At 35.4% G+C, this 24,764-nt stretch overlaps 1 protein-coding gene across 4 annotated transcripts in view; it reads right to left on the minus strand.

The window, feature by feature from the left end:
- OPA1 (OPA1 mitochondrial dynamin like GTPase) overlaps positions 1-24,764 on the minus strand; it is an 86,033-nt gene that overhangs the window by 32,027 nt on the left and 29,242 nt on the right. For all 4 annotated transcript variants that reach the window (XM_016185698.2, XM_016185699.2, XM_016185700.2 and 1 more), the window contains 19 exons: positions 24,602-24,655; positions 22,871-22,975; positions 21,070-21,156; positions 19,486-19,599; positions 18,862-18,942; positions 18,656-18,730; positions 18,067-18,138; positions 17,884-17,983; positions 17,407-17,537; positions 14,501-14,573; positions 14,317-14,389; positions 12,080-12,195; positions 10,574-10,638; positions 9,539-9,615; positions 6,781-6,946; positions 4,438-4,590; positions 2,365-2,473; positions 1,865-1,944; positions 951-1,091 (listed from right to left, as the gene is read on the minus strand). In XM_016185698.2, the coding sequence (XP_016041184.1) occupies positions 951-1,091; positions 1,865-1,944; positions 2,365-2,473; positions 4,438-4,590; positions 6,781-6,946; positions 9,539-9,615; positions 10,574-10,638; positions 12,080-12,195; positions 14,317-14,389; positions 14,501-14,573; positions 17,407-17,537; positions 17,884-17,983; positions 18,067-18,138; positions 18,656-18,730; positions 18,862-18,942; positions 19,486-19,599; positions 21,070-21,156; positions 22,871-22,975; positions 24,602-24,655 (1,872 nt within the window). The remainder of the gene's footprint in view (positions 1-950; positions 1,092-1,864; positions 1,945-2,364; positions 2,474-4,437; positions 4,591-6,780; positions 6,947-9,538; positions 9,616-10,573; positions 10,639-12,079; positions 12,196-14,316; positions 14,390-14,500; positions 14,574-17,406; positions 17,538-17,883; positions 17,984-18,066; positions 18,139-18,655; positions 18,731-18,861; positions 18,943-19,485; positions 19,600-21,069; positions 21,157-22,870; positions 22,976-24,601; positions 24,656-24,764) is intronic.

Raw genomic sequence — 24,764 nt, forward strand, 5'->3', positions numbered from 1 at the left:
TAAGAAGTCTGCTCATATCTGATCTGATCACTCTCTAAGTAAGAAGTCTGCTCATATCTGTGGGGGTGGGGGGTGCACACACACACACTGGAGCATGGTGGTGGGTATGCTGGGCTAGCACCTACTGAGTCATAGGGAAAGTCATGACATATTTTTCTATATTTTTCAATGCAAAAAGTGTGTCATGACTTTTCCAACAAACTGATATTTTGTGGAAATGTGAAATTGTATACTTGAGATGACAAGAGCTAGTGAACATTGTTTCTTCAATATGAGTTCACTGAAAAGACATACAGTAAGAATTTATATTTAAGCAAGAATTCTATTTTGTAATCTAAAGCAGTGTAATGTGGTGAGATAAATCTGGGTGGGTTGAAATTCTTTTGCCAGAACTAAGTACTGAACTTGCTTATGTACTTTGCTTTTCTACTTTTCAACTTCTCTACTTACAAATTAAGTCAATGAACTAAAAAAAAAAAAAAAAAAAAAAAAAAGTGAATAAAATCATTACTTTTTTTTTTTTTTTTTTACCAGAAGACAAGTGAAATTTTACAGTGGTGGTCACAAAAAAAAAAAAAAAACCTTTATTTATATATTTTGAATACAGACAGAGAGAAATTATGAGGGGAGGTGGAAATAGTGCGGAAGAGAAACAAAGAGACACCTGCAGACCTGCTTCACCACTCGTGAAGCTTTCCCCCTGCAGGTGGGGACCAAGGGCTTGAACCCAGATCCTTGCGCATGGTAATGTGTGCACTTAACCAGGTGCACCACCACCTGGCCCCAAATCTTTACTTTTTAAAAAAATATGATCAAAGTAATACATTTTACTGTAGTTAAAAGCATGTATGATCAAAGCAAAATTAAGCACTTTAATATCTAAGTAACGGAATTGAAGTAGAGACATATTTGAAAGAAACAAATTTATGTTTTCCAGCAGTTTTTATTACCAAGCTTGGGTCTACTTCTACTCCTCGGGATTCTAGGTTCTTTCGGACTGTAGTGATCTCATCACTTGCCAGGTAAGCTGGATGCTCCTCATTACATTTCAACATCTTTTCCAATTCATTTTTGGTTTCATTATGAATACCCTTTAAAAAATTTAAAAAGAAGACTGTGCTTAGATGGTTTAAATTTTGGTACACTTGTAAAAACAGAGTCCCAATTTTAATATATATATATTGCCATTACACTGTAGGCACTATATTCTCAATCACAACAAGAAGGAACATAATACTCTGGCTTATGAATGCAGAATAAGCAAGACATTCGAGATAGAGAAAGAGATAAAAAAGGAGAGAGAATCCCCTATGGACTCAAGACAACCACTGTATGGTTTCACTTACATGTAAATTTTTTTTTTTAAAAAAAGACTATTATTATCTTTATTATTGGACAGAGACAGCCAGAAATCAAGAAGGAAGGGGGCACAGAGAGGGAAAGAGACAGAGATACAACTGCAGCCCTGCTTCATCATTTGTGAATCTTTCTCCCTGCAGGTGGGGACCAGGGACTTAAACCTGAGTCCTTGTGCACTGTAATGTGTGCACTTCACCAGGTGCACCACCACCTGGTCCCTTACATGTATAATTTTAACAAATAAACCAAACTGACTTGCAAAACTGAAGTAATAACTAAGCTGACTGGTATAGTCTAAACACTTGAAGGTTAATCGAGTGGATAGGGCAGAGCCTTGAGGTAGAGATATGTGAAATGTTCCATTTTGGTTTAATGCATAGGAACTCTGGTACAATGAGTTGTACACAGAAACACACGTGTGAAGCCATATTCCTAAAATCTTCTAATGCTGTAAACTGATGTTAAATCTATGCACATAAAGTAAACTGAAGAGAACTGTTTCTACCTGTTCTTGAGTCCTATTCTTCCAGTATAACCACCTCTTTTTCCAATCTGGACCTATCATATTTTCAATTGCATCTTCAGCTAGAAAAACAAAAATTTACAATGTAGCAAGAACATAAATCATAACAATAACAACAGTCCTGTTCTTTGTATTACCTTGAAGTAAATATAAAGTCAGCTGAGAGAAATATGGCTAGTGGGATATATACATAGGAATTAAATTATAATTGCTTATAAAGTTCCCGTAAGTGCAGTAACAAATATTAAAATCACCTAAACGATAGCTTTCTGGAATATGAGTACATATAAGTATCATGTGTCAGTTATATAATAAATTTATTAGCAGTTGACTAAATTTCCCATAAATAACCTTCAACTATAGTATTCATAACAAAGACCTTGAAATGTCAGCTCTACTCTTATACATTTTCAGTGAGTCTGGGTAATTCTCCCTCCTTGGAAACAGTCAGAACTCACTAAGCTAAGCGTGTTTCCACTCACTGTCTTTAAGACGAGCCTGAAGAGCCTCTTCCATAAAATAAATCGCTGCATCCCATTGCTGCTTGTCAGATATGGACCGGTCTTCTAAAGCATTGTGTTGAATAACCCTCTGAAATTAACGAGGAGAGAAAAACGGTTAGTTTGATTTATAGCACATCATTCTAGTAATTTTATTCAAACTGACAGCTCAGTAAAATCTGGAATACCAGATGAATCTAAAACAACATGACAATATGACCTTCCCACACAAATATTATCTGCCTGCCTGCTCTTAGGTAAAAAAGTTAGCTTTTTAAAAATTTTGTTTTATTAGTAATTTAATTATGATTGACAAGATTATGGTATAAGAGGGGTACAATTTCATACAGTTTCCACCACCAGAGTTCCATATCCCCTCCACTCCATTGCAGGTTTCCCTATTCTGTATCTCTCTGGAAGTATGGACCAAAGATCTTTATGAGGTGCAGAACAGTTGACTTCCCTTTTTTTTTTTTATTTGTTTATACATTTATTTATTTTGCCTCCAGGGTTATTGCTGCACTATGAATCCACTGCTCCTGAAGGCTATTTTTTCCCATTTGTTGCCCTTGTTGTGGATCGTTGTTGTTATTATTGTTGTTGTTGTTACTTCTGTTGTTGTTGTTGGATAGGACAGAGAGAAATGGAGAGAGATGCAGAAGACAGAGAGAGGGAGAGAAAGACAGACACCTGCAGACCTGCCTTACCACCTGTGAAGCGACCCCCCTGCAGGTGGAGAGCCGGGGCTTTAACCAGGATCCCTAGCTGGTCCTTGCGCTTTGTACCATGTGTGTTTAACCCGCTGCGCTGTCGCCCAGCCCTCTAACAGTTAACTTTCTATCTTAAAAATAAACAGTGGAGATTTTTCTCCTAGCCTAACTTAAATGATCTGGTCATCTATAAGATAGAGGAAAACAGGCATAAGTAACATTATATTACATAAAACTCAACACTCAAAACTGTATCTAGTAGTTTTATCTCACTGCAAGGTTATAAAAAATGTAATATAGAGAGGCTTAGATAATCACAGATAAATATTAGTATTTATTGCAAAAGGATTGTTTTCCAGATTTTATAATTTTTGACTGAGTGAATGGAAATAACACCATTTTTTTTTTTTTAGAAACCCAGTCTTTATGAAGACAACTATTTCTTTTAAAAAATAAAATATTTATTTATGAGAGGAATAGGAGGAGGGGGCAAAAGAGAGAAGGGGGGAAAGAGAGAGAGAGAAGACGAACCAGACATCACTCTGGTACAAACTCAGGACCTCATGCTTGAAAGTTCAATACTTTACCCACAGCACTACCTCCTGGGCCACAAGATAAATGCTTCTTTCAAACATTATTATAGTTTGTTCACTCCATAGCAAGACTATTCATTTTCCTAGAAAATTATCTTCTCTTGTATTCAACAGTGCTTTTAATTGCTGTCTGAGAAGAGCAGGTACTTAGTAAGGTTTGATTATGGTGGTTTGACAACACACAAGATTTCTCAGGAAGTGGAGGAAGTCAGTAGCTAGACTTTGCAGTTAGGGAAGGCTTTGTATCTCAGCATTGTCAATTACAATAATACAGTAGCTTAATAACTAAACTAAACAATGCTTACAAAATACCTAGCAGCTTCTGGCACCTAATAAGCATTCAATACATGGTAACTAGAGTAATGGCTTTAGGAATCTAATATTTTATGACTTAAATACATTGGAAATTAGTACATCTAATCCTTTCATTACCAAAAAAATTTAAAAAGCAGCAGCCCATGTAACTGGCTAGTGGATACCAATTATAGCAAGTTTAGAGAAGTTTGTTTTTTGCAAACTTTGATTTTCTTGGTGGGGTGGGCGGAGACGGGGAGATGACAGTCATGAAATAGCAAAGGGTAATTTTAAAAGGGCAGAGATATGTCAGAGGTTCACAGATCTTTCTTCCCTTCATTATTTTAAATTCAGAATCTAATCTCTATAGTAATACGAAAATAACCTACCATAATCAAATATCAATATGAGAAGTCAAACAAAGCTGATGTAAACACCCAACTACACAAACAACATACCAAGCTGTCTTCTGCAAAATCATTCCACTTGTGGCGTTTAATACTTTCCTCTTTAACAGCCTCTTTAAGCTTATCAAATATGTCATCATGCTCTTTTCCTTTTGGTTCTGTCATGAAGCGGGAAAATTCTTCTTGTAGCGTCTCCCAAGCAACCTAAAGGTATTTAAAAGAACACAACTGTACTTATATAATATACTGTAATGTGTAGCATAAAAATAACAATAAATTAGAGCCACGCTGATGTGGTCAATACATATGAAACTACATTTAAAAAAAGAGTAGCAAACATAAACTCTAGTCTAGAGATCTCACACTAGTAGTCACTTTATTCAGTTACTGGTCAAAGACCACTTATTTAAATCAATTTGTATGACCTCCAAGTTATCCTGCTTCTAATACACTGCAAAAAGTTTGAAACTTCTTACTGAGCCAGTCTTCTTCACCTCTTTGGTGTTAAGCAAAAAAAAAAAAAAAATGAAGAAATGCATCAGTATTTTCAAATAGAGCTGAACATTATCTAACGTTGCATAATAATGAACTCCTAGTTATCTGAGCAGTGGAAGGGGGTAGAGCCAAAAGGAATCAAAAATTCAATCTACTTGTAATTAGGTGGTTTTTTAAAATTTCTTTTCATTTGTAACATAAGAAATCATAATTATAATAAAAAAGAAAGGCTATTACTGAAGGATACATAGTCAAGGCAAGGTATAATCACTGCTTTATTTCTGCTTCCTGAATCTTAGGATGTGAAAATTTCCCATGATGAGACAGGCCCAGGTAGATGTCAGGGGTAGTAGTGAGAAGTTAGTGAAGTGGCAGTTACCAGCTCTCTTTTGGGGTAAGCACATGGAGAACCAACCAGGGTTGTCAACATGGAGTTTAGGCAGGGAGAAAACTGAGAACAGAGGAGGGCAAGCTAGGTCTGGAGAAGGGTAGAAAAGGACTAAAGCACACCTTTAGTCCTTTATTGTCATTAAACACTGACGTCTGTTGCTAAAGTAGTATGAAAACTGAAATTAATTTTAACAATAATGCTAACTTGGTGAGCAATTTCACACAGAAGCACAGGACATCCTGGTCCTCAAATAGAACAGCCATTCATCAGAGTGTAACATGCAGGGCAAATCAACTTGGGCAACAATAATGATGATTCTTATAATAGCTGCTGCCATTCACTGAGGTTATACAATAGACCGGGTATTTTTTGAGCATTTTACAGATATTATCTCATTTATTCTTCATAACAATTCGTGAGGCAGGCCAACATTAGCATTCTTGTTTTATAGATAAGGAAACAGGAAGGTTAACTAACAGCTCAAGGATGACACAGCATATGCTACTCATACATGAGTTAACAAAAATAGACACACACACACACACACATATATATATTACTTCCACATGAATTTTAATTTTAATGCTTGGTTCTGGAAAGTGTTTTCAATATAACAGCCTTTGGCACTAACTATGGTGTCAGGTGTTTCAAGTATATTGTTTCATTTTCTTCATGAATTCTGCCCATGTCCTGTTAACATCCCTGAGGAGAAAACCATCAGACTATACAATGCAAGGACCAAGAGGTAATCCAAATAGTATTTTCATTAGTTAAAAAAAAAAAATTCAAAGACTGCTCACAAAAGAGGCAAACACTCAAGCATACAGATACTCTTTACATAGAGACAAGGCTCTCCTTTCTCTTTATATATAAATACACATATCACTCATACAGACATTTTTGGCAACTTACTATTTACTTTATGAGAGACATACCAGAACATCACTCTACTCTGACTTTCTGACATATGTGATGTTGGGCACTGAGTGGAAGGCCTCACCTAAACAGGTGCTTTGTTGGCTCTCTACAGGCTGAGGGAGACATCTCCCTAGCCAATTGATTATCTAAAATATATATATACACATATATATTTCCTAGTTTAATCTTCAGTCAATGTCCTAACTAAAGAAGTGATTATTTAAGTATAATTGAGTCCTATAAAAAATTGATAAACCTATTTAACATATGGTGTATGGAATCTCTATTCAGAGAAACTTAAATATCTTCACATTCAAGCATAGTTGGCTGGTTTTGTTAATTAATCTCTTTGAAAGAAAAACCAGTACTGCAAAACAATGTCAAATCAATTAAGTAATACATTTTTATAACTCTAGAACTAGTAGAAGCATTAAGATTAATCCCAACATAGAACTGAGGAATAAAGAACAAATGAAGCATATAGACCATAAAGAAAAATAGTGGCTGTGATGATAATAAAGCCTAAAATTCACAGCTCCTATCCCCTGCAGATAATGCTTCTTACCCATTGAATTAAATTATATCCTAACCTCTACTGCTTTATTAGGAAGCTGTTTATCAGTCCACTGTTTAAGCTTGATATCCACTGTAGTGTTAAATGTCCCTGAGTTCATGGTCTGTGCAGCTGGAAGATAGATGTTTTCAATCACATGAGTTGATACTCTTTCCCACAAAGACTGCTGAAGGATTTCCTCCCTGGAATTAAAAACAAGTTTCATGAACATGTATTTATTACTTCAGAAGATTTATTTATTTTTCTGTGAGAAAGACATAGTACACTTCTCTAACATATGTGGTGGTAGTGGTGGGGGGCGGTCAGCCTGGGACCTCACTCCTGCAAATGCAGTGTTTACTCTGGCCACAAGAACACTCAATTTAACCAGAAAACAAGTTCTTAAAGACAGCTTAACTGAAGAATCAGCAATTTACAGTAAGTATATATTTAAAGCCTGACATACATGCAAACTATATATCATCACAATCAAGATAATAAACATATTCAACATCCTTCAACGTTTCAAGCGAGAACTTTTATCAGTGCAGATTCCTTTTATATTTTCAAGAACTCTATATAAATACAATTATGCAGCATGACCTCTTATTTTCTCTATCTTCTTTCATTTAGTAGACTTAGAGATTCACTAATGTGATGTGTCAGGCTGCACAAGAATTAATTTTCAGCTCACATGGTCAATGAGCACTATAGAGAAACTCACACACCATCAGATGACTCAAGAGCAAAATCTGGAAAACTAGAAAAACATTATGCTTCAAAAACAAACATGAAAACAAAAAAACAAAAAACAAATCACAACAAAAGTCCTTTCTCTTTGAAGGTAGTCCTAGTGATACTGAAATGAGGTCAACATAAGAGAACTTCAACAAAGTCATAGAAAAGTATGAAAGAAATCCTAAGAGAAATTATAGAGCTAAAAATATAATAGCTGAACAAAAAAGTAAAGAACTGAAAGCAAAGAAGATAAGGAAGAATCACCTACATCAATAAGACCAGAAACATCCAAGTGCTGGTGTTAAGAACCCCTTACCTGTTGTTGGTGGGAATAAAAATTGGACCAGTCTCTATGGAAAATAGAATGGAGATTTCTCAAAAATTAAAAACAGAACTACCACTGATCTATCAATTCCACTATCTATAGAATGCAAAAATGCAAATGCAAAAAGATACATATGCACTGATTGTCACTGCAGTGCTATTTACAACATCTAAGAAAGATCTAGCAACAGCCTAGTTGCTCCATGAGAGAAGAGTGGCTAAAGAAGATCTGACATGGGTGTTGGGTGGTAGCGCAGCGGGTTAAGTGCACATGGCTCACTCAAAGCGCAAGGACCGGCGTGAGGACCCCGGTTCGAGCCCCTGGCTCCCCACCTGCAGGGGAGTCGCTTCACAGGCAGTGAAGCAGGTCTGCAGGTGTCTGTCTTTCTCTCCCCCTCTCTCCACTTCTCTCTGTCCTATCCAACAATGAACAACATCAACAACAACAATAATAACCATTAGTCTTAGAGAACAAATATGTAGGGCAAGTTGGTTGTAAAGGACAAGTATTTTCAAGTTTTCATTCTAAGAACAGTTGGTACTGTTTGTTGTGTTTGCCTGTTGTGTTGTGATGTGTATAAGTCACATTTCAAATTGATTTTATTTGATATTCTTATAGTAATTAACAATATTGTTTTTATCCTCTTTCAAGGATAATCACTACCTTTGCTCTATTTTTTATCATACACACCTATGACTAAGGTTTCCATAACCCTTTGTGGTAATCTATTGGGTTCTATTCTTTGAACTCACCCCACCCCTTTGCTGAATTCAGAGTTTAAGGGTTTGTTTTTGTTTGACACTGCCTGGCTCCTTGCTTTGTTTCCGTAAATCCCACATAAGAGTGAGATTATCTTCTGTATTTGCATATTTCTTCTGGCTTTTTTTTTTTTTAAACCGTGACCCTCTCCATTTCCTTCCATGTTATAGAAAAAGGCTAAAGTTCATCTTTTCTTTTTTTTTTAATTTTTATTTATTTACTTATTCCCTTTTGTTGCCCTTGTTGTAGTTACTATTGTTGTCGTTATTGATGTTGTCCTTGTTGGAATAGGACAGATAGAAATGGAGAGAGGAGGGGAAGACAGAGAGGGGGAGAGAAAGACAACCACCTGCAGACCTGCTTCACCGCCTGTGAAGGGACTCCCCTGCAGGTGGGGAGCCGGGGGCTTGAATCAGGATCGTTCTGCCCGTCCTTGCGCTTTGCACCACCTGCGCTTAACCTGCTGCGCTACTGCCTGACTCCCAAAGTTCATCTTTTCTTATAGCTAAGGAATGCTCCACAGTTTATGTCAAATCTTTTTTTTTTTTTTTTTTGGCCTCCAGGGTTAGTGCTGGGGCTCAGTGCCTGCACCATGAATCCACTGCTCTTAGAGGCCATTTTCCTCCCTTTTGTTGCTCTAGTTGTAGCCTTGTTTTGATATTTATGGAAACCATGATTCGATGGAACTCTAGAGGCCAAGTGATTTTTGTAGAATCAAAAATTATTTTAAGGACAAGGCAAAAGAAAAAATAAACAGAAAAAAGACAAAGATAAAACATGTTTTAAAAGAGTATAAAGAAAATTGCCTTCCAAATATTTATTTTGAAAGATACTTAATAATTTACTGTACTGAAGTACATAATCGGTTAGATAACAGTAGTGGTTACAATAAATCACTACTTTATCAATCTAAATTTTAGTGTTTCATTATGATTTACACAGTAAAGTATTTGATAAAAGGTCAAGTACTTACCAATGTTTTGGTGTAACTTGGCTCAGACTGATCACTTCATCAAGGATTTCATTTTTAGCCTTTTCAAATAATTCATTCTAGGCAATAGAGAGATAAGTAAAACAAAAGGTGTTTTTTTTGTTTTTTTTTAAGATAATCAATTTGCCATGACAGAATTTTCAGAGATAACTAAAGGGAGGCTTCTCACAGGCAAGAATGCTGAATTACAGTTTGAAGCATTCACATATCAGCAAATAATGCTCTTTTCTTGTAGTCTCTTTCTTAGGAATGTAAATATCAAGGTAAGAACAAAGGGACTGAAAAATTATTTACCTGTACACTGAATTCTGAATGCAGTTCCCACATCATTTGTCCATAATACAAACTGATTTTGTGTATTAATAATAATAAATTGATGTTGTGTTTTACAACTGATGGTATTAATACCCAAAAGAAACTGACATTTAATTTCATGAGAGTATATTTCTCCATAGTAGATGCAGAGAAGGTAGGAGAGTTCGTACACAATTTAAATTTTTTACATCATCTAAATACTTTAGTTTTGTATGACCTTTAAAGGATATTCTTTACCTTAGGCACTATATTTTAAGAGTAACGTATTAATGAGAGAAAAAGAGAGAGCCAGAATAGAGCAGTGCAAGGACTAAACTCGGTATCACATACTCACTTGTTCTTTTCTCCACACCATTCCACATTTTCTAATTATTTTAATATAATAGATAATTTAAATCATTACAGTCTACTTCTGAAAATGTATCTTTCGGCCCTACATTTGTAGTTATGACAAAAATCAGCTTGTCAAATTTTTCATCCCAACTAGTTTTGTTTAAAAAAAATATTAAAATGGGCAAGGGTAGATAGCATAACAGTTATGCAAAGAGACTCTCATGCCTGAGGCTCCAAAGCCACAAGTTCAATCCCCTGCACCACCAGAAGCTACAGCTGAGCAGTGTTCTGGTAAAATAAATACAGATTAAAAAAAATAAAAATATTAAATTAAGTAAATACAAAGCATCAGAAGTATATCAACATTACCCGGTCAAGTTCTCGTAGGCGAGGATAGTTGTTCTTCCACTCAGTTTCGAGGTTAAAACGTGTTGCTAAGGAAGGAAAGAAGTTCAGAGTCAAGGATTCTTTCTTTTTCTGAAGCAGTTATTAAAGGTCATCTCACATATCTCCTGTATTAATTGGATTTCTTCCATCCAAGTACTAACAAGGACCAGTCCTGCTTAGCATCTGAGATCAGATGAGATCGGATGAGTTCTGGGTGTTATGATCATAGACATTAAATGGATTTCTGAGGATTCACCTCAAGCCCCTTGAGCATTCTGGGTTTCTCCATTGCAATAGTTTGTTTTTTTTAACATTTTATTGGGTAAACATGGAAGTTGTTGACACATGGGTACAACACTGCTCTTTATTTACTTATTTTTATCTACTCGTTTTGGATGGAGACAGAGAAAAATTGAGAGGAACAGGAAAACACCTGCAGCACTGCTTCACCCCTTGTGAAGTTAGCCCCACTGCAGGTGGGTCTGGAGGCTTGAATCCTGGTCCTTGTGCACTGTAATGTGTGCACTCTATCAGGTATGCCACTGCCTGGTCCTCAGTGCAATAGCTCTTAAATGAAATTTCTTGAAGGGCTGGCGAATTCACTTGGATAGTATACCTGCTTTGTCATGTACATGACCCACGTTCGAGTCTAGGACTTACCACAGTGGAGGTAGCATTGGTATAGTGGTATCTTTTGCTTTCTCTCTATATCTCTTTCTATCTGAAACAACGTTGGTTTGGAGCCAGTAAGCGCTCCACTGACAGCAATAGTAAACAGACTAAATTTAATAGATCAAGTAAACAAAATTCCTAGCTTTTCCACTTTTAATTCACAATGTGCATAGCTGAAAAAGTTCAGCTCAGCTACTCTGAGCATGGATGCTAGGGTCATATCACCAACAATCAAATCCTAGCTTTGCTATTTGAGGCTATATGAGAATGGGTATATTACTTGCTTAAGTTATTCTGCCTCAGTTTCCTCTTCTATAAAATGGGAATAATACTCACAAGGTTACTGAGGGGATTATATGGACTAAATGGGCAGAATTTTCCAATGTGAAAAGGGAATGAGGGTAATATTTTAATTAAATGAAATACAGAGGCAAAGCCATGGAGCAGGAAAGTAGCACTTAGCAATGAGTACAATGCAAGTGAAGCACAGAGGCTGCCCAGAGCCACGCCACTCACTTTTCCTCACAAAGCAGGGAATGGCAATCCTGTATACTTTCCTTTGTAGTTCTTTCTCCCCAAAACTGCAGACTTTCTATCTGTTCAAACTTTGTAAAGTGCTTCTAGCAAAATTTACACTAATAAGGAAAATTGAGTACTCATACAGTAACTAAAAATAAATAAATAAAAAAGCAAACAGTAACTCATGTTTCATATGCTATCTAACAGAAAATCTACTCAAGAATCTGATGAGTGCTAGAGCTCATCAGTTCATATACCGCTGATGTGTGTTTTGACTAGTTTAAAAACTCCGCTTACCTTTGAAACTATCAGCTTGCTGCTCAACAGACTCTCGGACCATTTTCCAAAAGCAGTCTGACACAGCAAGACTTAAATTTCTTGTAGTCACCTGGTGTGCTTTTAGCATGCTTGTTCTAAAACAAAACAAACAAACAAACAAAACCAGTAAGAACTAAAGTATACCAAAAAGGTAAGAGACAGCAGTATCAGCAGATTTGAGAATGTGCTTATAATAAATAAGAAAAACCACTTACACGCCTTGTACTAGCATAATCCAATAAAATTTTCGGTGATGAAGAAAATGTTCAGTGCCTGAGCTACTGTGGTAATTGCTAGCCACCTGAGGTTACTGAGTCCATGAAATATGTTAGTGAAACGGAGACACTGAGTTTTAAACTATATTTAATATTACTCATTGAAATTTAACTAGGCTAGTGAAATGTGATGGTTATTGCTGGGGGAGGGGGACAGAACTTTGGTGGTTGGTGTGGTGTGGAACTGGACTCCCTGTTTACTGGCAGAGGCGAACTTGTATGTTGTATGCCATAGTCCCCAGCAGACCACGACCAACTACAAAGTGGGAAGTCCTAGACCAAACTGAAGCTATTCATCCTTTTGTTTAGTGGCGGAGGCGAAGTCAAGTCTGCTGTATGGCAGAGTCCCCAGCAGGCCAGGACCGACTGCAAAGCAGAAAGTCCTAGACTAAACTGAAACTATTCACCCTTTTGGCTTTATGGTGGAGGTGAAGTCAAGTTTGCTGCCTTACAAAGTATGGGGAAGGCCAAGGCTGCCTACAAAGCGGGAAGTCCTAGACTAAACTGAAGCACTTCATCCTTTGTTTCCAATTACATTGATAATTTGAGGACTTATTGACTATATTGAAAATACAGAAATACTACCTGGGGCAATGCAAACAGATCCCCAGGGGAAGCACATAGTGACAACAATTATGGCAGTGAGTGTAACAAGACAAAAAATGGTCTAAGAAAGAGCTAAAGCTGCTGTACTCATTAGGAGGCTTTCAGAAAAAGAGCTATTTGTCACCACTATAGCTTCTCTATTAGCTGGACTAAAACCAAAAACCAGAACTATGGGTGGTTTATAGTATGAGTGGCAGACTGTGGGCTCCACCTAAATATAAAGAGGCCCTATTGCTTACCCTCAACCCATAGACCCCCGCTTCCACTTACAGGTATCTGTGATGAATATAGAGGTTGTGTAGTTTAATAGTTAACGTTAGGGTATATGGGTAGAAGTTAGTAAACTTTCACATATGCAAAGGTTAGCCAAAAGAGAGCCCCCATGGTATGTGCTTACTTTACAGCAGAAGATTTCTTTAGGTAGACAGCTTACTAGATATTTAAAAAGACATGGTTTATATGATCTAGTTAAGACCCATCCAAGAACTGGTTAAGAAGAAAAGCTATTAGACTGAGTTACAAGGAGGAAATGTTGATTCATACAGAAGTTCAAAACAGGGAAATGGTCAAAACACAGATGGTCACTCCAAGGGAACTTTCAAAGGAAGATTTAGGCTGCCCCAGACCAAGGAAATTTCAAGGGAAGGTTTAGGCTACCCCAGACCAAGGAAAACTTCCAAGGGGAGATTAGGATGCCCCAGACCAAGAGAACTTTCTAAGGAAAACATACCTAAAATAATAATAATATTGTACCCCTCTTATCCTATGGTTTTGTCAATGTTTCCTTTTTATAAATAAAAAATTTTTTAAAATAATAATTTTTAAGGTTATTCTTGATGTTAATAAAAAACAATCATACATGATGTCAACTGTATCCCTGATGTTAATGAAAACAATCTTGCATGATGTCAACTATATCCAGGTAAAAATTGTTTAAGAATAAACCTCCTGTAGACAGAGGGCAAAGGTGCCTCTCTCCTGCACTTGAATCAGCTAACATGTCTCTCACTTCACTGTCTTGCTGACTCCCCTTTCCTTCAGAAAGTACCTTAATAACTTGGCTGGGGCCAGCCCCCAGCAGTTTACAATCTTATAAATCACTATTAGATCACTAATAAAAATAAAAATTAAGAAAATATAATTAGGCTAGTGACTGCTATATCATACAATGTAGTTCTACACATTTGTCAGATGTCTTTGAGATAGATAAAGCTTGAGACTCTTTGCAAGAACTATTTTGACTTCCTTTATCTAGAGACAAACATAGTTTTTCATTAAAAAAATAAATAAACTGCCTCCTCACTGTAACATCTATCAGCATTTAGAGGCACTTACTTTAGAAGTTTCGAATTTTGAAAAAATTCTTCCTCATATTCTCTTATAGCTTCAATGCTTTCAGAGCTGTTTCCTAGGAAAGATGATGGCAGTTTTCAATTTGATTATTTGAAAAAGAAAAATCAAAAAAAAAAAAAAAAGAAAAATCACTAAAAGTAAGTTGTAATAATCCACCTTTGCATACCTTTTCCTGTTACAACAGCAAAATAACCTAGAGCTTTCATTGGGAAGAGCTTTCCTTCAATTATCTGCTGAATCTGTTTTAAAAAGTAGAAAAAATATACATACAGGTTCATATAAAAAAGCATTATGCAACTTAAATAATTATGCAAGCATTATGCAAGCTAAATAATTTAATGATGCCACATATGTATGTGATTAGTTAAACATACAAATCTGATGTGTTTCAATTGCTTTTTCTCCCCCCTCCAGTCACTGGGGCTCGGTGCCAGTATTAAGTATTCACTGCTCCTGGTGCCTATTTTTTCATTTTTATTTTCTTCAATAGGACAGATAAATTGAAAAGGGAGGAGGAAAGAGGGGGAAAGAGGGAGGGAAGGAGATTGACATCTGTAGACCTGATTCACTTCTTGTGAAGTGTCCTTGCTACAGGTGGGGAGCAGGGCTCTAACCACACATAGTACTAAGTGTGCTTAACCGGGTGCGCCAACCACCCAGCCCCTTCAGTTGCTATTTAAGGACAAAATAAATGCATTTAATTATACTAACCTAAAAAATTAAGAAAGGTGTACCAAAATTAAAATTTAGAATAATGTTTTGGAGTCAGGCTTTGAATTTCTGCTCTGCTTTTTCTAGCTACTTAATTTAAAAAATAAAGGTTTTTTTTAAATTAAAAACTTTATTAAATGATTAAATAAAACCTTATTGGATTTTATGACATGACCAGGGAGTTGGACACACAAAATAAATGACAGTTGTTATTTTTCATATTCTTCAAATAAGTTTGACTGTCTGTTTAGAAATATTTGGATTCACTAGTTCTTTTCAAATCACTGAAAATCCTTTCCAAATGAAATAAAAACTATAAACTCTGTCCCCAGAAAAATGTATATTTCCACAGAATGCCATCAATCATATACAGTTGAAGAGTTTTTCCTTCCAGAAATCCATTCAGATTATTGTCTGAAGTATGAATCTCACTTTGAAGACAAGTTACATCCTTAAACTAATGCTAAACCTCTGGTATACATACATACATATACATGTACATATACATGCATATGACAAACTTACTATCTAGAAAAGAGAAATAGAGGAAAGGGATGGAGATGAGAAGGCACAGAATTTACTTCAATCTCACTTTTCACCATTTCTACACCAGTCACAGGAGTAATACTTAAGAAGAAAGCAAAGCAACATCATGGAGATTGTGCACAGAAGAGTCAACAGTGAAGACCTAAGACTGCCATCTAAGAAAGGCCTTTTTGTGCTCCACTGGCATCCCAGACCTAACCGGCAAACAATTCCCTACATTGATAGAAAACTTCCTGAAACAACAGTACTCATTGTGTAAGCAATGCGACTTTTGCTGAACATCTGCTTTCCTTCGGGCTTCTGGAATTTTGGTCCTTGAGCCTGCCTACATGATACCCACCCCCTAAAACCTTAGGTACGGCCCCTAATAAGCAACTTGCTGCTAGCAGGATCACACACATTGTGTGACTCTACTGGAAACTCAGCCCTAGTTTCCTCCAGATTACATCTCTTGTGCCCTTTTCATATGTCATTTGTTTTGTAGCATTTTATTGTTGTAAATCTTAGGTACAAGCATGACTATGTGCTGACTCCCGTGAGTCCTCCAAGAGAATCACTGATCCTAGGGATGACCTGCCTAGAAAATCACTGATCCTAGGGATGACCTGCCTAGAGAATCACTGATCCTAGGGATGACCTGCCTAGAGAATCACTGATCCTAGGGATGACCTGCCTAGAGAATCACTGATCCTAGGGATGACCTGCCTAGAGAATCACTGATCCTAGGGATGACCTGCCTAGAGAATCACTGACATAAGGGTCTTGGAAAGTTTAAGGTAGAAAGGAGAGACTAAGAAGTAGCACAAAAGTGTTTAGAGTTTGTTGTTATTCTATATGGAATAGTTATAAAAATAACACAAGGCAATGATCATGTACATAAAACTCTTGTGCAAGCACATGTCTTTAACCTACTAAACCTTAGTAACTTAGTATGCACAATGAGCACTAACATTAATATTCTTCATTTCCAACAAATGAGAAAATTCAAAGCACTGAAAATTTACCCAAGGTGTTATGGCTAACAAGTGTTAAGGAGTCAGGCACTGAAGCCAAGCCCTTTGGCTACAGATTCTATACTCCTGACCCTCACAATACGCCTGTACAGTTATGTAGAGAACACAGTTTTAGGTTGTGAGCTGCCCCTTAGCAAAACTTGTACACAGTATTATGCTGAAATAAAACTGTCTTTGGTATAGGAGAATACCAAATACTGAATATAGGAGATACTGAATGCCATATATAAAACACATAGAATTTTGGAGATAAAAATGGTTCTAAAGATCGGCCAAACTTATAATTCACTATTAATCATTCTCTCTCTCTCTCTCTCTAACTAAATTGATGGGTTGAACTGTGCACTGGTTAGATGCAGAAAGCCAAGGACACACAGACAGTTGGTGATGGAGTATATAAGATAATGCTGAGGTCTGACACCTAGTCCAGTGTCTTTCTATCATTAAGTATCTGCTAAGCAGTTTGTGATGAAGCAGTAAAAATAATTTTTACCTTAAACAAAAGCATCTTTAAGGCCCAAGGAATCTTTACTACCCTAATTTATAAGTATTAATTAATTTTTTAAAAAAGAAATACCAGAGGTTATAACTATGTGTCAGTACAAAACATAATTTAATTTAAACTGGAGAAATTATTTAATATAACCTTAAATACTATTTTTAATGAGAACCAAAAAAACAAACAAACAAACAAAAAAACACACGTTATTACTCTGATAAAGTAAAGTACACACTAGAGAACTTTTTAAACAACCATTCTCTGCTACAAAGGCTTCTCTCACAGTAAAGAACTTGCTCTTACCCTGCTTGGACTAGCCACATTTTTCTCTGCTAGATCTACTTTGGTCAGAACAAATATTGTCCTTCTTCCATGAGGATCCATTTGGCTGACCAAATCTGTAACAATGCTGCGTTCAGCATCCACAGATCCATCTGGAAGAAAAAGAAATAAAGAAAAAGTGAGGCTATAATAATTATAAGACGGATTTAAAAATATGCTTGCATATTTTTATCTATATGCTTGCATTTCTAGTACAGAAAGAAAATTATTCTAAATGTATTTACCTTACCTAGGAAAAGCTTATCTAATAAAAATGTCTATGATGCCTACATTGCTATTTATAAAATATAGGCCCAACTTCAACTCTACTTACTAGTATACCTAGCAGGTAAGGGTAACACATATGTGGCACATATGTCTATATAACACACAGTATTTAGAGCTTGGACTGCTAAAGAAGCATACCAGGGTAATTAAAGTCTTTTTGATAATATTTACCTTGAATACAAAGTATGATGGCATTAGGATTCTGCATATAAGCTTTACTGATACTGAAAATTGTTTCTTTTGTGTCAGGAGCCATGCCTGCAGTCACAGTCTTGAAGAAAAAGGTTTTAAAAGTCATTATAAATGTTTTTCATAATAGTAATAAGAAGAAATACCTCCCCTGTATATACTTACATTAATCACACCTGGTAAGTCAACAAGTACCATCCTCTGTAGTCCAGGACCTTTCACATTTAAGGATATGGTCTACTCAGGGAGGAAGGGTAGAAGAAATACATTATTTTACGGGGTGGTTTGTATTTTGGTGATACACATTCTTAAAATTTCATATCTCATCTATACAGATTTGGTATTAGGAAAAAGTCATTCTTTTTTCAATCTAAAAATAATTATTGCTGGGCAAGAATATATATAGACAGTTATAGAAATAATAATCAACCCATATCTGTGATCTTGGCAGAACTACTGCAATTTCCAATGCAGTGAATGGGGTCAGAACTCTAGTGGTGGAATCGTAATTATACCTGTGTTATCTTGTAACTTTGTAAACAAATATTAATTAAAAAAGTACCATTTTAAAAAAGAAAGTAAAAAAAGTAATTATTGTTAAAAAATTACCTACAAAACATTTTATTTGGAACCTTTTATAAGATATACATCTTCTGGAGTTGCTACAACTTACAAATCAACAATAATACCATGATTTCAAATCACAAACATTAGATTTCCATAAAACATCGCTGAAATGAATGATAAGTCTTACCTCAGGGCTCACAGTACAGCCTTCTTTCACATTTTTTCTCATCCGTAGTTCTATTTCATGTCTCAATGCAGCAAGCTATTTAATGGAAAACAACAAAACCCAAGGAAAATCTTTGGTGAATAAATATCCCATTGGATTGTCTTTTATAAACTCGTGCAGATGAGAAAGTTATACACAGGAATCTTGTATGAGTGAATTCTACTTACATCTTCCTCTTTGGTAAGATCAAATTCTCGAGAACTATCTTTAAATAAAGCGACGTGGTGAGGACCTTCACTCAGAGTTACCTGAAATTAATAGAAAAACATGAGGGGACCAGGGGCTCAAACCTGGGTCCTTGCGCACTGTAACATGTGCACTCAACCAGGTGCGCCACCACCTAGCCCCCTCTCACAGCTCTTAACTTGCTCTAGTCACACAAGCTTCTTCACTGTTCTTGCCTACAACAGCCATCCTAACTCTCAAGGGCTTTGCATTGACTTTCTTGATACACGAAACACTCTTATACTAAACTATATACAGTTTCCTTCCATACTTTCTGCAAGTCTGGGTTCAAGTGTCACCCTCTTAATGTGATCAACACCCTGGAAGCTCCATCACTCAGCTCCTGTCACACTAGCCTCCATGGCTGTTCCAGACATATTTAAAAATGTGTCATCACTTTTCAGACAGCCCAATATATACATTCGGAACAATCTCAAATACACAATACACAAAGAACAACCTCAGCTCCCACACAGCAATTCTTTCCTCAGTTGAAAGTCTTCATTTCAACACAATGGGCAAGCTTCATTGAAGTGATCATTTTCCAGATGGTCTTTTTTTCTTACCTTAACTGGAGAGCGAGTCATCATCTCCCCAGACCCTCGTGGAAATATTCGTGCTTGTGCAATCATTTCCAACACACTGGTTTTTCCAGCACTCTGATCTCCAACCACAACAACCTTAGAACAAAATAAGTAACATTTATCCATATTTTTATGCCAACTAAAATAGATCTGTAATATCAATGAGATATTTTTTATCTTTAAAAATATCTACAATAAAATGATTTTGAAAATATCATCCATGTCAGGGGGCTGGGCAGTGGTGCACCAGGTTAAGCGCACATAGTACTAAGTTCAAGGACCTATGCAAGGATCCTGGTTTGAGTCCCTCACTCCCCACCTGCTGAGGGGGGGGGGGTCAATTCACAAGTGGTGAAGCAGGTCTGCAGGTGTCTATTTCTCTCTCCTTCTCATTCCCCCTCCCCTCTCAATTTCTCTCTGTCCTATTAAAAATAAAATGGAAAAAATGGCCACCAGGAGAAATGAATTCATAGTGCTGGCACAGAGCCCCAGCAATAACCCTAGAGGCAAATACACACACACACACACACACACACACACACACACACACACACACACACACACACACGTAAAGGCACACTATCCCTTTAACTAAGCTTTTTGCTCAAGCCCTTATTATGTATCTTTTTTCCTTTCCCCTTATGGAGTAGAGTCAGGCTTCTGTTCATTCCCTGAGAACAAGTCCATATACTGTCTTTAGAAGGTATATTTTCTCAATAAATGCCTTCCCAAGAAAAAAAAAATAATCCAAAACCAGAATGTTAATGCTTATGTACATAATGAAAATATGAACATCAAAATATTAGCTAAGTCTATTACTTATGGCCAGATTTTTTGGTGCTAATTAAAAAGTAATTTCTAAAATCAGATGTACTATTCCACAAATATTTCCTACAACTAATTTATTCCTTACAAAGACACTGAGCTCCATGAGGATAAATTTCACTCCTGCATCCTTCCTTCCTATCTATCTATCTATCTATCTGTATCTATCTACCTACCTACCTACCTACCTACCTACCTACCTACCTACCTGTGAGACAGAGAACACAGAGCATCACTCTGGCATAAGTGATAATGGAAACTGAACTCAGGACCTCATGTTCAGATCCCAACACTTTATTTACTGAACAACCTCCAAGGCCTCATTTGTCCAAATTAATAAAAACTAGAAATATTTATCTTTGGACCTTAGTGACAAAATGTATGTACTAAGATTTAGTACAGCTTTCTAAGTAAACATAACTGATTTATTTACAAGAGATTTCAATTAAAATAATTATTTCAATTTAGTTCTGTATGTATAATTTGGTTTTCTGGGGAAATAATAACTTCAGATCCTTTGAAATCATGGATATTATGAGTACATACTGCCAAATATAACAGCCAACCTTTGTCACACTCAAATATATATATATTAGCAGATGAAAATAGTCAAATAACATTCAGCATTTAAGACATCACTTAGTATACATTTAAATAATATAGTATATGGAGTAAGCATATATGTCTATGTCTTTATATGTGTTAATTAGCAAGTTCACTGTGTGTTAATTTTTCACTTACCCTTGGCAGATGATCCTGCGTATTATAACTGGCATCATAATCAGATAAGACATCAAGAACTTCAGAATACATATCAATTAAAGATTTCTAAAAAATTGAAAAATATAAAAAGCATTATATTGGATATGTATAAACATCAATATTCTGTTTATGAAAATATTAAACATTAATACAACAGACATGTCAGGAAAATATCTGAGAAGTTAAAAATCATTTTCCATAATGTTATTTTTCCCATTGTATATTCATAGGAAACAGTATATAATAAATTATATTTCTTATCCAAGTAATTTTATATAGTAATAATCAGATTTAATAATGTACACTAAAAATTTCCTAACTTTTAAATTAAATAAGATAAATTGTTATTATTAAAAATGTTTTTTAGTGGATAGAGAGACAGAGTGAAATCAAGAGGGGAGGATGAGACAGAGAATGCTCATGAAGCCTCCTTCCTACAGGTGCATACTGGGGGCTTGAACCTGGGTCCTTAAGCACTATAACATGTTGTGCTATAAGCTGTGCTGCTGCCTCGCCCCAAGTATCATTTAATGTTGAAGAGGTAGTATCAACAAAGTAAGATCACTAGCATAAGAAGGCCAAATAGTAGTCAGGACTAACTGGTGATAAGAAAAACAGACAGAAGTGAGAAAATGCAAAAAGGAGAAATGCTCTGGTCAGACAAGTGGCTTAGTGCATAAAGCACAATCCTTGATCTCATGAAGTCCTGGGTTTGGTCCCCAACTCTGCCTCTGATGAAGCAGTGCTGTACTCGCACATGAAGTAAATAACTCGTTTAGAGCATAACAGTAGAGAAAAGAATCATCCAGAAGACTGTTAAAAAGTAAGAATAACTAAGTGCACTTTAATAACCAATCAGACTAAAATGCAAAAACATCAGGGGAAGATGTCCTATACTGATTCTCTGTAGAACAGGGATCAAACATGGCACCTAGCAAATAATAAGCTTCAAATAAGTGTTAGATGAATGACTAACTGAACAAGGAAATCATTGGGCATGGGGAAGAAAGGTTATCACACATTTAGTAATTCAATATACAGTTTAAGAGAAAGTAGGGGAAAGGCCTATCTTGTTACTCTTAATATCTTAAAAACAAGCAGAATGCAACTGCTATATCATTCACCTAAAAAATATACTCTTAACTCTTTTACTATATGAGAGAAAATATTATGTCTGAGATAAATCCTCAAAACATATTAAATTTTGGACATAACTTCTCATTTGACATGCGTAGCTTATAAAGATGTTAAAGTTGTGCTGTTTAACTGCTTTATGTATATGACTTAGTCATAACTACTAATACATGTTAAAGTATAGCTATTATCTTTGAACCTTAGGATACTTATGCTATAATATGCTGCAGTTTTATACGTAAATATTAATTTGTGTTTACATATAGAAAATTTACATTGAAATAAATATTTCAATTTAATTTAGTATGTTTAATATGGGTTAACAGGGGAAACAACAAGATTTAGTTTATTGGTAATGGTAATATTATACCCATGAACCAATGACTACAACAACAACAATGCAATAAAAGCTTCTTCAACAATTCTCAAACTGCCCAGAGAAACTTTCAGAAATCAGTGGTGACTCTTCAAACTTGAGAAAGTGGCCTTACATCAACTGGAAATACAAGGAAGGCAATGATATATTATGTATTATCATAGTAAGTATATATGCATTTATCAGTTCACAAGTATGATTTTATAGCCTTAGAAAGTCTAAAGAGAAACTAGAAAAATGAATTAACAAGTTACAATCAACTTAAAATACCTTAAGTTTTCTATGATGTATGCCTTTGTCATCTTTCTGCAGTACTATTTTTCTCAATTCTTTGTTCTCCTTTTCCAATCGTTCCAAGATCCTCTGGTATTTCAACTGTAATAAAGTCATAAACAGTTATATTAGAAAGCAACAGGTTAATACCAATAATCCAAAATTCTGAAGCCACATCTTCTGACTAAAATTAAATATTTCACTTTAGAAATCTCAGCTCAGACCATGAAATTCATTAGTTTTACATTTAAGTTCACTAGTTTTATACTTAATTTGGCATTTTGTCCTGAACATATTTTACAACTTGACACTGAAGAAATTATTAACACTAAAATTTGATAAATGAAACAAGCAAGTTGTCAAATACCCTTTTGGAAGTAGTATTTCTTATCAAAGACCTTAAGCCTTAGGTGGTGTACTCAGTAAAGCACACACATTACCATGCTCAAGGGCTGGGTTCATGTCCCTGCTCTCTTTCTCTCTCCCTATTTCCTCCCTCATCTCAATTTCTGTCTCTCTCAAAAAGAGGGGGGGAAAAAACGAAAAAGAATATTAAACTTTTATTTATCAGCACAGGCACAAAAATTCAAATTCTTCCGTTCGCTATATTATTTTATACCATTATTAAAGGTATAAAATAATTATAGCTATTAGTGCTTGAGAATGCATTATATGAAAAACCATTAGTTTTTCAATTATTTTAACTCTCCTAACCCTTTGCATGAGGCAAAAGTTATACAGATAAGGAACATGAGGTCAGGTAGCCTCTCTAAAGTTACAGACTCTCAGTTGAGGGCTTAAATTCTTCTAAATTTTGTTATTTTGGCATAGGTTATTTTGTTAGAGTAGATGCTTAGATATATATATATATTTCCCCTAGTAAATATGATCCTTTTCTAATTTCCCTCAGTTTTATACCTTTTATTCTTTCCTAAATAGTAATGTTCAAAAAAACTATTTCAACAAACAGAATGCTTATTTACATTATATAACATTAAAGATTTTACCAAAGAAAATATATCCTAGAAAAACTTTTAGGTTGCTGTACTCTTCCCAAGAGCAAAGTAAATAACAAGAAATTAAGACTATTTTCAAAGTATGTCTTAATGTAAACCCAGCTAGAGAGAAACACTATATATGCATACATATTGGGTTGTTGGAAAAGTCAGGATGTATATTTCTGTTTTTCTATACAAAAAAAAAAGTGTCATGACTTTTCCAATCACCTTAAATATATAAAAAGGAGTTGAACTATATAGTTTGAGATAGGCAAAAATTTTATAAATTTTATTTGTAACAAAATTCTGGTAGTATTTAAAATTTAGACGCTAGCCATCTAATATCAACAGTAAGAAAATAACTTTTCAATGAAGTCTCAGAAATACCTTTAGGAAGGTAATTATCTGACTGGCTTTGGTTTTTAAAGAAATCAAGGAAAAAGTTCCATAGGCTCACAGCAACTGTGATAGACTCAGCTACAATTTAAGTGTTACTTAATTAGCCTGTGAATATAAACATTCAAGGATAAAGGGAAAAGTCATTTTACCTATTTTTGCCACATTACTTTTTTTTTTTAATTAAGAAACAAAGTAGAACTTAGAAAAGCAGACCAACAAATTAGAATCATTCAAAATAGTTACATACAAATTCGTATCAAATTTCTTTCTCATCTCAACAAACATTTGGGGGGCATCCGTTGATAACAAGCTTCTAACTCATCAGAAGTACCTGAGTATGCAGAAGTTCTTCTTGAAGTTGATCTATTTTTTCTTTGTCAGAGACCTAAATATTTAAAACCGTCATTTTACTTGAGAACTATAGTCATACAGAATGTACCTAGCAAGTCAAATATTTTTTAAATTATTAAAAGTCAAGATAACTGGCTTTATAT

This window comes from Erinaceus europaeus, chromosome 9, assembly GCF_950295315.1.
Source record: "Erinaceus europaeus chromosome 9, mEriEur2.1, whole genome shotgun sequence".
Taxonomy (NCBI): domain Eukaryota; kingdom Metazoa; phylum Chordata; class Mammalia; order Eulipotyphla; family Erinaceidae; genus Erinaceus; species Erinaceus europaeus.